General features: G+C 45.8%; 4 protein-coding genes across 4 annotated transcripts; all 4 read right to left on the bottom strand.

Moving 5' to 3' along the window:
* Window positions 1-927: 927 nt before the first annotated feature.
* On the bottom strand, window positions 928-1,215 carry N7471_013912 (uncharacterized protein; the record flags this gene model as incomplete). Its single annotated transcript, XM_057286630.1, has 1 exon — window positions 928-1,215. The coding sequence occupies one exon, from the start codon at window positions 1,213-1,215 to the stop codon at window positions 928-930; it is 288 nt and encodes a 95-aa protein (XP_057129109.1).
* Window positions 1,216-2,405: 1,190 nt separating this feature from the next.
* On the bottom strand, window positions 2,406-2,860 carry N7471_013913 (zinc finger protein; the record flags this gene model as incomplete). Its single annotated transcript, XM_057286631.1, has 2 exons — window positions 2,406-2,625; window positions 2,676-2,860. 2 exons carry the CDS (start codon window positions 2,858-2,860, stop codon window positions 2,406-2,408), a joined length of 405 nt encoding a protein of 134 aa, XP_057129110.1.
* A 78-nt stretch (window positions 2,861-2,938) lies between these two features.
* N7471_013914 (uncharacterized protein) lies at window positions 2,939-3,205 on the bottom strand (the record flags this gene model as incomplete). The annotated part of the gene is made up of 1 exon (XM_057286632.1): window positions 2,939-3,205. One exon carries the CDS (start codon window positions 3,203-3,205, stop codon window positions 2,939-2,941), a length of 267 nt encoding a protein of 88 aa, XP_057129111.1.
* Window positions 3,206-7,437: 4,232 nt separating this feature from the next.
* Window positions 7,438-7,985, bottom strand: N7471_013915 (uncharacterized protein; the record flags this gene model as incomplete). The annotated part of the gene is made up of 3 exons (XM_057286633.1): window positions 7,438-7,551; window positions 7,806-7,891; window positions 7,943-7,985. 3 exons carry the CDS (start codon window positions 7,983-7,985, stop codon window positions 7,438-7,440), a joined length of 243 nt encoding a protein of 80 aa, XP_057129112.1.
* Between the last annotated feature and the right edge of the window lie 2,921 nt (window positions 7,986-10,906).

Here is a 10,906-nt window from a genome sequence, read left to right on the forward strand (position 1 = left end):
GCCACTCTGTATCAATTGCATTCTGATGCACCTATATTCTAGGGAGGCAAATAATTTATATCATGCATGGAGTCTCCGGGGCAGAAAGTGGTCCACGCGGCGAGATTGCGGTCCACGAGCGAAGACATGGAAGGTTGAAGTGTCAGACGTACTCTGTGTACAATTCTCATGGGAAGGTAATTTAAATGCTTAGATTCTATAGCTGATGTCCAATGTTGAATTGCAAAGCACTCTTTGACTTTCGCCCGCTTATCGGTCTTTCGAGAAATAACGTCTATATAATGATATTTCAATTGCACATAAACTTGAACAGACTCGAAGCACATGACACGTTTGTGATTCAACAGTTATGTCAAGTTGAAACGTTACGCATGTCATATAAAAGGGGCATTGCGAAGCGCTTCGGCCTGGATTTTCCAGATAGGTTCCGCTAGTCTAAGAAACTGAGGACCAAAATTGTCTCTCAGATTTTGCACGAAGACATCATCCGACTCATACAGACTTCATCGGCCCAATGGAATTTCCTTGAAGTGTTCGAAAGTCAGGTATCTCCAGAGACTTTTCCAATAACCCATGGATTCTCTGGCAGTATGGTGTTCCATATTAACCCTTTTTGCGACCAGATAAAATGATGATTTGATAGCATGTGCCTTGCGGTGTTTATAAAGTTGGATATCGGAGAACTCGTTGAAAGCGTGAAGGACGCATACCGTGTCCCAAGATTCGATGCGGTGAAGAAGCAGAACAATGGAGCCACCAGGCTTCAGACGATGCATTGCAAATACTAGTTGTGAGACCATCAAACGTTGAGACTCACAGTCGCTGCGGTAACTTTCTCTGGGGTGATACCTCCCTACGGCTGCTCCGCAGATTGCTATATCGTATCGGTTGTCAAGGAACGGCTGGCGTAGTTCGAAACTGCTGGAATCAGGATGTGCCGTCGGAATGCTGTCTTGGCAGGCCAGGCCATTCCATGAGATACATCGTGATGTCCGAATATATAATATTTTGGCAAATATCCTTGGCCATCACTTCATAACCACCAATTTCGATTGGGAGAGTAACAGCATCAATGAATAATCCTGGAGCTTCCTTTGCGGCCGTCGTAGTAAACCCACCAGGTGCCATGCAGAGGTCAAGCATGCGAGGGCAAACAGAGTCCAGTCTGAATATGCTTGTTTCCAATGCCATTCCTTTCCCCACCTGCTTCGTCATTTCGTAGAACGAAGCTTTCCCTTTTTGATTCTGTCTGCTCGCTTTCTTTCTTCCGTTCTCGAAAAAAGTATCACCGCCTTTATCTTACCATCCCTGAATCATGAGTTTAGTCTTCAACGTGAAAACGAGAAGTGTTGACGAACTCTTCTCTTCAAATCTCTCAAATCTTGATAAGTTGGATGGAATGATAGGTAATCCATACACAGCTTGGTTGATCCAGCCACGATCTCTTCAACCATCGTCTCTTCTCGTTTAAATTGAAGAGAGTCGTTCCAAAGCAGACTGTTATGTTAATAGGATATTTGCATAAATATTAAAAAATTCCTGGGGAATTTTAGTTTCTCTAATAAGTTGTCGTCAGCAGCGCGCGGAAAAAGTATTATTATGAACAATGCGTATGATAGTTTTCGTACAAGTTATGCCTCTCTTATCCTCAACCTAAGTGTATATACACAGTTCATCCCAGGGATTCAAAGATGCAGTATGTATCTCTCTTTGGGCCCATTTGTGCGTTTTGGATCTGCAAATTTCCCTTGATCAAGCATGCTAGAGAGAAACTGGGAAATGTTGGAAGCCCCACCTTCACTCTGCAGTCGGTTGCACCTCACTCCATGAACAGATCGTATCACTTATAGGTCAAATGTCAAGAAGAGCGCAAACCCAGTCCCAAAAGAAGAAAGGTCAAGTAGTACGATCTCGTTTCCTCCATGCCGGATCGCCCACCCCTCGGCCCAAGATAAGATAAATCGCGACTTTTATTTCATTGCGTACTTTCATTGCAGAACAAATGTTTCATGAAAGAAACGTAGATTATTATAGCCAGGCTGTGAAGACTTAGGAATTCAGTAATCAGACTTGGAGAGTGACAGACTTTGAAAACAGGTTCACCTAGGGACAATCACGCGTTGTTTCCCGGCCAGTATGCGAACCCTGACGAATCTAGAATGAGATGACCGGTAAGATCAACACCAAATACCAAGTAGATAGATATAGCTAGGCTTCCCAAAGTTAAAGCCGTTTCAATGACGGTCTGGGGAGAATATTTGTGTCTCCGAAAGGGAATCTGTTTGCGACTTACGCTGCAGTAGAGGCTCCAAATAATGCAAGCCATCAATGAGAACAAAGAATGAAGCAACAAACAATGAGTATAGTATTCTGGATCCTCTAACATGGCCATTTGGCTGGTGAATCTACGGAAGGTGTTGTGCTTTGTAGTGCTTTTGAGCGTTGTCTTTCCGTGTGAATTTCTTCTGACATACGGCGCAGACAAACAGCTCCTTGGGCCCCCAAATTCTCTCAGCAAGTTCCCCGTGAAGAACCCTGACATGCCGAGCAACGTCCTTCTTTGCAGCTGCTATGTATGAGCACTCGGCACATTTAAAAAGTACAGTGTGTACCCGAACACGTTTCCTGAGATTCATTAGAAGATGGGCGAAGGTAAGATCAGATGTGAAACATACTTTAACTGACATTCAAGAGCATAGTCTTCTAGCCTTTGACATCCCTCATACCGATAGCAGTATAGTTCATCACGTGGCGAAGGAGCGACCACTTCATCTGAAGGCATCTCAGCTTCTTCAGATTTCCAGCCGCACATTGCCACCGCGTCATGAATCACGGACTCATCATAGTTGGTATTGATCATTGGGCCAGTCAAATTCGTAAAAGAAGAACTACCAGACATGCCGCCTTCGTTGGTCAGGAACTCGTCGCATACAGTACTCTACAGAGACTCATTTGCAGCGACGATTTCCTGTAGAGCAGGAGACGATATTCCGGTTGTATATAGAGAGGCAGGCTCTGCGGTGAAAGTTTCTGGATTTTGATCTTCATCGGTGATATTTGAGGAGGACATCGTAGAAATTGCATCGGTCGGAGGACATCTTGCAGACGCACCTCCCACCCCGGTTGGTAGGTCGTCGACGAATGAACTCTGAAAATGAGCCATATAGGCCCCTGGGTCATCACTACCCCGTGACCAAGGCTCCATGGTCGGCTTTGTCAGATGGTGGCCAAATGGGAGGTGAAAAGTGCAACATGGTGAGCCGAAGCCAGGTATAAATAGCCCATGCCAGCCGAGAGACCGATTCTTGAGTCATCACCCCGCGGGTCCAGAGACAAACTCTAGGCAATAGAAAGATAAGGCGAGGGTGAAAAACCCATCGTATCTAAAATTGCTTATCAGTGTAGATTGGGTAGCCACGCAGGTATCCAATCTGGATCAGCCATGCCTCTCTTCACCATTGGCCTTTACTCACCGCCTGGTTTACATAAATGCGTTTGTGTGGCCTAGAACATCTAGGGATTTCGAATGCCGGAAAACAGGTGCATCGCATATCATGTACTAAGTGCCTTTCACACTAAAATCCGATTTGACCACGTCACAGCGGCTGGCGGAGAACCGCTTTGATGCACTGCTCTCTGTCAAGCAAATAAATCACATTTAAGATGCGCGAATTTGGTCGATTGCGTAAATCACCAGACTACGTCACCCCCCTCCAGGGCCTACCAGTGAGACACGTGTCTTCGCAATTTACTAGGAACAATGAGAATCCCTGCGGTACCTTATTTGGGTCCTTGGATTGATTTACCGAGTTAGGTTTAAGTCCGAATAAGCCGAAAATCTTCTCGCCCAGGTCGTTCTTGACCCTTAACCGTGCCAAGCGCCCAATGCACCTGCCGGGTATTGGTGCGCCCCACCAAACGCAATTTTTTCACTAAACGCAAAATTTCCAATTTATTACCCAGTTCTGCCTATTTTACACCACAACACGATATCAGATCAAATCAAAAAATAATGGAAAATCAAATCCAGCTTGCAGTCAAAGCCTTCTCTGAGGCTAAAAAGCCTAATATCGCCCAATTGGCGCGGGAATTCGACGTACCATACCATCGGCTTAGGGCTAGGAGTCATGGCCGCCAGTCTATGCCGACCGTGCCGAAACAACCAGAACCTTGAATTTAATTCAAGAAAAGGCACTCACTAGCTGGGTTCAAACCCTAGATAGTGCGCATATATCATCTACCCCAGAGATAGTTGAAGATGCTGCAAATGCCATCTTAAAAAAGGCTGGTGAAAATCGGGTTGTTGGCCATAACTGGGCGTACCGCTTCCTTGCAAGACTACCCCTCAGGCTCAATTATATCAAGCAAAAACCAAAGGAAAAATCGAGGGTAGAGAGTGAAGATTACGGTACTTTACTTCTCTGGTTTAATCACCTTTCTAGGGTGGTTAACCAGCATCAATTCCTACCGCATAAGATTTATAATTGGGACGAAACCGGCTACCGAATTGGCCAAGGGAAGCATAAGGTTATTACCTCTCGTACAACTAGCGATATCCCTACCGGTGGTCAGTCAGAATCAATTACTGGTATTGAATGCATTGCTGCCGATGGCTGGTTAATGCTACCATGGTTCCTACCTAAGGGTAGTTTGCTTATGGAGGAGTGGTATGAAAATATTAATATTACTACCCCAAATGGTTGATTGACGATGAAACTGCACTTCAATGGCTCTTCTCTTTTCATGAAGCTACAATTGGTCGGGTTAAAAAAGGCAGGCCAAGGCTACTTTTAATGGATAACCATGGTTCTCATACAACCCATCTATGCCAGCTGCTAGATGGTCAAGCCTTTCAAAGCTTAAAGCATCATTTTCATACGATGAATAATGAAGTTGTTACGTGGGGTGGAAGTGCAAGTAAAAAGCGGGATTCTTTTCGAGTTATTGAAGGTGTTAGAGAGCAAGCTCTTACGCAAAGAACCATCCGAACTTCATTGAAATCTAGGAGTATTTACCCCCTAGATCCAGAAGTTGTCCTTACTCCTTTACGCCAAAGAGATCTTGAAGGGTCCCCCCTGGGATTTTCACGCCATCCCCTCCCCCAGACTTTTCAAGCTCAGTCACCAATTCACCGCCAGATACAATTGAGCGGGTTGAAAAGCTTAATACTAAGCTTATCAATGATCTGGAGAGAATTGAGCATCTAAAGAAGAGCGTAAACAGGCATATTCAATGAAGTATAGATGCAAATACGCTTTTATCTCAGGAGATGAATTATTGAAGGCCTCTTTAAAGAAGTCTCAGTCCCACAAATCAACTGCAAATACCCCCAAAAATGGGAAATCTCTTCTTGGGACTAAATGCAATGCCCTATCACCTATATGTGCAAATAGGATGATGGTAAAAGGACAGGATGCCGATATTAAGAAGTTGAAGCGGTTACGGGCAAGGCATGCCAATGAATTGGAAGCTCAGCGGCGAGCTCAGGAAGCTAGGGATTTAGCTGAAGCTGAGCATGAAGCTTCAATGGCGGCAAGAGATAGGCATGGTGGTTACTTGTAAATAGTATTTTTTATAGATTGACAAATTGAAGATTTTGCATTGGGTGAAAAATTTGCGTTTGGTGGGGCGCAACACCCAGTATGGGTGGTTGGGCGCTTGGCACGGTTATAGCAGAGAACCCAAATTTAGGCTTAGTGGACAAACAATGACTCCGCCAACCACGACAGGTCCCACCTAGTTGTTAACTGACCAATCGGCGTGGAAACACCCAATGATGCTGCCTCGGATGATGGTCTCCCAAACCTTATGTCCATGCTATTCTGCAAGAGCAAGAAATTAGCGAGATTCCCAAACGATCAAGCTCGATGTTCCGCTATATCCTCCCACAGACCCAGGTCGCTATCAATTTCTGAGGAGTGGAATATACCTGGGTCGTACAAAGGGAGAGGATGTCCCGCATTTTGTGGCGAAGGCATTTTGTCAGAAATTGCAGATCACTATTCAAAAGCATACTCCACCATTTCGATTATTTATCGGAATTTGCAAGTCATATACAAGAGACTTGCAGGCTGATATCTATTTTGAGTACGGACAATTCCGTCGAAATGCTCAGGCAGCATCTCTTCTACATGATCAGGGGGCAAAACACTCCCCAACGTTTCACTCGGTTCTCTTTAGTTGAGGGCTTTCTCTCTTTCGCTTCACTCAACAACAAGCTTTCCATTCTCTGTACTGCGAAAAAAAAACTACTGCCACTAGCAGAAAGTTGGCAAATTTGATGAAGGCTGGTGGTTTTTCTCCCATCGACGTCAAGCCTTCTGATCAAGCATGTTTCCAGGTCAAATACCCCACATCGTGGGGTAAAGTGACCTCCTTTGAAATTTTGGGCTTTTTTGGCTCGACATCTGCAGAGCCTAGAGGCATCTAGGCAGACTATAAACCGTCGACCCCCTATGGAAGGCAAGATATCTCTTACTGCGACAACATTTCGTATATTTTTCAACCCAGCAATATGATCATCCTGAGACATGAAGCCCTTGGGGACCAAGCTGGGAATGTGATAATCTGTCCCAATAACCACGAAGCGGTTCATGCTTCCGGTTCCATGCAGGCGGCTCAAATTGAATAAATATATCAATCAGAGCGCAGCAGCCACTCGTATCACAACGTTTTCTTATCTGAAACGAGGATTTGAGTTTTTGCTCCGCTAAGCCAATTGTAGGAAACAACTACTAGCTTCCTCCAAATGCACTGAGCCTTCTTCATAACTCAAAGCGAGTAGTTTTATTGGGGGTGACTCACTTGATATATACACCGATATTACTGAGACATTTCTTCCTTCTATACCCACCTCGCGAGAGTCAGTTGCTTGTTCATGCTGCTCGTTCGTCTTCCTTCAAGCAGGCAAGACTCGATTTTGCCTTTTCCTCTATGTATAAAACTAACTGCGATACAGACAACTCGTCGCAGACGGGCCCTATCCGTAGCGACAGATGACCCGTTAGAGCCAAATTACACTCTCTTTGTTTCTCTTGGCTGCGTTAGGCCACCAACGAATAATCCCGTTAAGTCACCTTGTTCAATTGTTGCAAGAACTGGCTAGTCTGCGGGGAACAATAACTGCATTCTGAAATACCTTTAGCTAAGAGAGATGAGACTTCATGGTTTACGATAAGAAAGATTCAAAAATGATCTCGTAATTGTCTTTAAACTATGATGCCTAGATGACGGCAAAGTTTTTCTGCAGCCAAATGTCCTGCAATCTTTTTTTGTCGCCCAGTTCCTGATGCATGCAAGGTTCCAAAACGTATGGTTACTTTAAACTGCGGAGGATCTAAATCGAGCTCTGAAACGAGACGTTCAACTTTCTTGCCTTCTGCCTGTCCCTTTTCAAACAAAACAGAGGTGTACTTGGCTAAATTATTTTTGTGTGTTTCAGACCGCAGGGTTGCTTCGCTTGTTGGATTGCTCCAACGGGACTGCTGCGGTGATTGCTCCGTAAATGGGCGCAAAGTACCTGTCCGAGGCTCTGTGGTGCGCCCAGTGTGACTACACTGAAGTAGGCGGCATAGCAGAGCATACGCCTCTGGAGGTGGTAGCGAGTGATAAGCAAAGCCGATGGTTTGAAATACAGCTACCTTCGGGTCACTATCCTGATTGTGAAAGGAAAGACCACGCGCTGATTCTAGGTAACGCATTCCTGCAACATAGTCATATGACCCAATGAAACGACTAGTATCAGCCTTTTACTCAGTCAGCATCCCAGAGAACTTACTTCCAGGTTGAAGGACAGGGAAACTAACCAGTAAATTATGGGGTTCGCTGGACCGAGCTAGGGCTAGTGTGACATTTGCGCGGAACATCGCTTCTCCCACGAGCTGGTCTGAAACTGTATTAGAGAGCCATGTATGTTGAAATATAAACGTAGCAGAAGACTCACAGCTCTGAGCATAATTATATGTTGACGATTGACAGGTGGCCATAGCGATATACTCTAAGTCAGCAAGCACCCGAGATAGTTTTGGGTCCAGAGAAATGAAGCCGGGAAAACGTGGTTTAAGCAATTTAGCGAAAGAGTCAAGAACGAAGTGACAATTTTTTGTACCTCCAAGAGCGTCGGACGGATCTCACCGGTGAAGTATGCGTTGGCTCAAGGTCTGAGCGTTTTCAACCAAAAAAAAAAAAAAAAACAGGGATCTACGTAGCAGCTGCTATGAATCCTTTTCGCACCGACACATTCAGAACATCGATACGTATCACGTACATTGGCTGTTCCAAAGTTCACTGTCTGACCCAAAGGCTCCGACGAATAGCGAGAGGAACATGATTCACGCAAGACAATTTGCAATAGTCGCCATGCATTCGTAGCTCCAATTATCCAACCAGTCAACCGGATCTACAGAGGGAAGACTTATCTTGATGCTCGAGACTGAAAAGGATACAAGAGAATGAGCGGTGAAAAATCGGCAAACATGTGGACCAACTCCATTGGTCACTTCCGAACAGTCATTGTTGGGCTCTAGGCAGTTGGCCAGCAGATTTTTCAACGCTCGTGTGGGCTTCCCCAAAAAAGAAGAATGAGTTGTCGAAGTCACGCAAGCAATCCGTGCAGGAATGAATCAGCCAAAAAGCCAGTACACGCGTCTTCCTTCAGTATAAAGCCTTCTAACCTTACGATGCGTTGTCATATTATGCGTTCCTATCATTACCCATGGACACCACATTCTCTGGCCAAGATGAGAACGACGAGGACGACAGTGGAAGCCCAAATACTGTTTTTGTTGGTATCACCAGCTAGGTACCGTGTACACAGTTAAGTGAACAGTGTTCATGCTCCTAAAGCAAAAGTTGATTGATTCATGTATGTTCGATGTGTGTATTCTTCAGGTCAGGTTCAGAATTACCCCTCAATCCCATACGCAGATAACTAAGCACAGAAATGTGATCTATCAGTCGCTGGCGGTAAGCTACCGCCAGCTTGTTCTGACAGAGCGATATGTCCCGACAACTTCAAAAATTGACCCTGGGACATGTCAGTAGTCCAGGAATCACATAGCCAGAGGAAATCGTACGTGACTTATAGAACTATCCATCTTTACTTTTAGCAATTTAGTCACGTTCCTATGAACAGCTCTATCAGTGATAGGAACTCACATCCTAGCCCTAGGAGTTATCTTGCTGCCGGATACTTTAGTGCGGTTTATGGGGGCATACAAGCGGCTTCTAGGAGCCACGTAGGCCCCGGGAAGCCCGACGTAGTTTCTGGGGCTTTTACCTGTACCTCGGAGAATCAACGTCATATCCCTGTTGATAGCTTATTAATTCCTGGAGCCTTGAGTCCGGTTCCTAAAACCATAGGCTAGGCATCTGGGAATAATAAAGTGACTCAGATTTGTGCATAGGTCTGGAGAAGGTGTTTCGTGAGTTAGTACCCTACCCTGGGAGGCAGAAGATTGACTCCAGGATTCAGAGATACGGCCCTAGGAGTGCAAAAGCTCCCAGATCCAGGCAATGCGTTCCCCAAACCAATTTCGTGTTTATTCAGGAACGTAGAGTGAAGATCCCAGGAGTAGATTAGTTTCCTAGAAACAGGACATAGCCCCAGGAGCTAAAGAGGAATTCCCAGGGAATACACAGCTCCTATAAATGCTTTTGAGGTTTCCAGGATCAAGCTCTATCAGCCCTGGAAATGACGGCTTGGCCCTGGGAGCAAGGTAGCTCCCAGGGGCTTCAGTGCGGTTTCTGGGAGCAAAGAAGTCGCTTCCAGGAGCCAAATAGCCCCCAGGAAGCCCAAAATAGCTTCTGGGTTCTTGTACCTCCACCTCGGGGAACCAAAGTCATGTTCCTGTTGACAGTCCTATCAACTCCTGAAACCTCAGGTGCGGTTCCTGGGGCTATAGCTGGCCTTTCCAGGAGTCGTTGAATGACTCATATTTGTGCGCAGGTCTGGTAAAGGTATCTTGTGAGGGCTTTCCGCCACCTCAGAAAGCAGAATAATGAGTCCAGGATCCAAAAGTAGGGCCCCAGGAGCACGGCAGCTCCCAGATCTAGCCATTGTATTCCCAGAGCCAGTTCGTAACCAGTCAGGATCGTAGAGTGGATTCCCAGGGGTAGACCTCAAATTCCTAGAAACAGGAACTGGTGCTAGGAGCTAAAGAGAAGTTCCTAGGGAATAAACAGCTTCTATAATATCCCTTGGCGTCTCCAGGATCAATGTTGTAATTCCCAGAGACAAATTAACAATGATTGACGATTAAATAGATGAGCTGGTTCTAATAGGTCGCGAGACAGTGTGGATAGAATTGTCGAGGCTCGCCGACGCGTGAGCTGTGTTTTCTGCCAACAACGTTCGTCTTCGCGCTCCACAAGGCTCAGCTGAACTCGCTGCCGGCATTTACTTTAGCCGCCGCCGTTAGGTATGTGCGCTTTTATCTACCGGCGCTCGGTTTTCGAGCTAAGAAATATTTGAAATGAAGCAGGCTTCGAATAGCATTTCAAGGTACATTGACATCTAGCACTTGCAAATATGAACTGATCGCGTAGTGTTCTGTGGGGTTTGACGTTCAGAATTAATTTATTTGGTTGCTAAGCTTGCTCCAAAACTCCATATCACCAGGATATGGAGTCACGTGTGATTGACAGCCGCTTCGCTAATTTCCCATTTCCGTCACGCGTTTGCTGTAAATTGTAATCACCTACGCTGATTGGAATTCAGTCGTGCCGACCGGCGAAGCGATGCAGAGGTAGAAGAATCTCGCGGTAGGTGAGCCCCTGCTAGTCTGGCTGAGCGACGGGGCCCACTCTGCTCGATTGATACCCCTAGGGATTCCACTGACCCCCGACGCGGTTGACTCTGACTCGGGTCGTTTCGTGCTGGACTCCTGACGATGACAGGCTCTCTATC

This window comes from Penicillium samsonianum (genome assembly GCF_028829775.1).
Source record: "Penicillium samsonianum strain IBT 33392 chromosome Unknown utg000010l_segment0_segment0, whole genome shotgun sequence".
Lineage (NCBI taxonomy): Eukaryota > Fungi > Ascomycota > Eurotiomycetes > Eurotiales > Aspergillaceae > Penicillium > Penicillium samsonianum.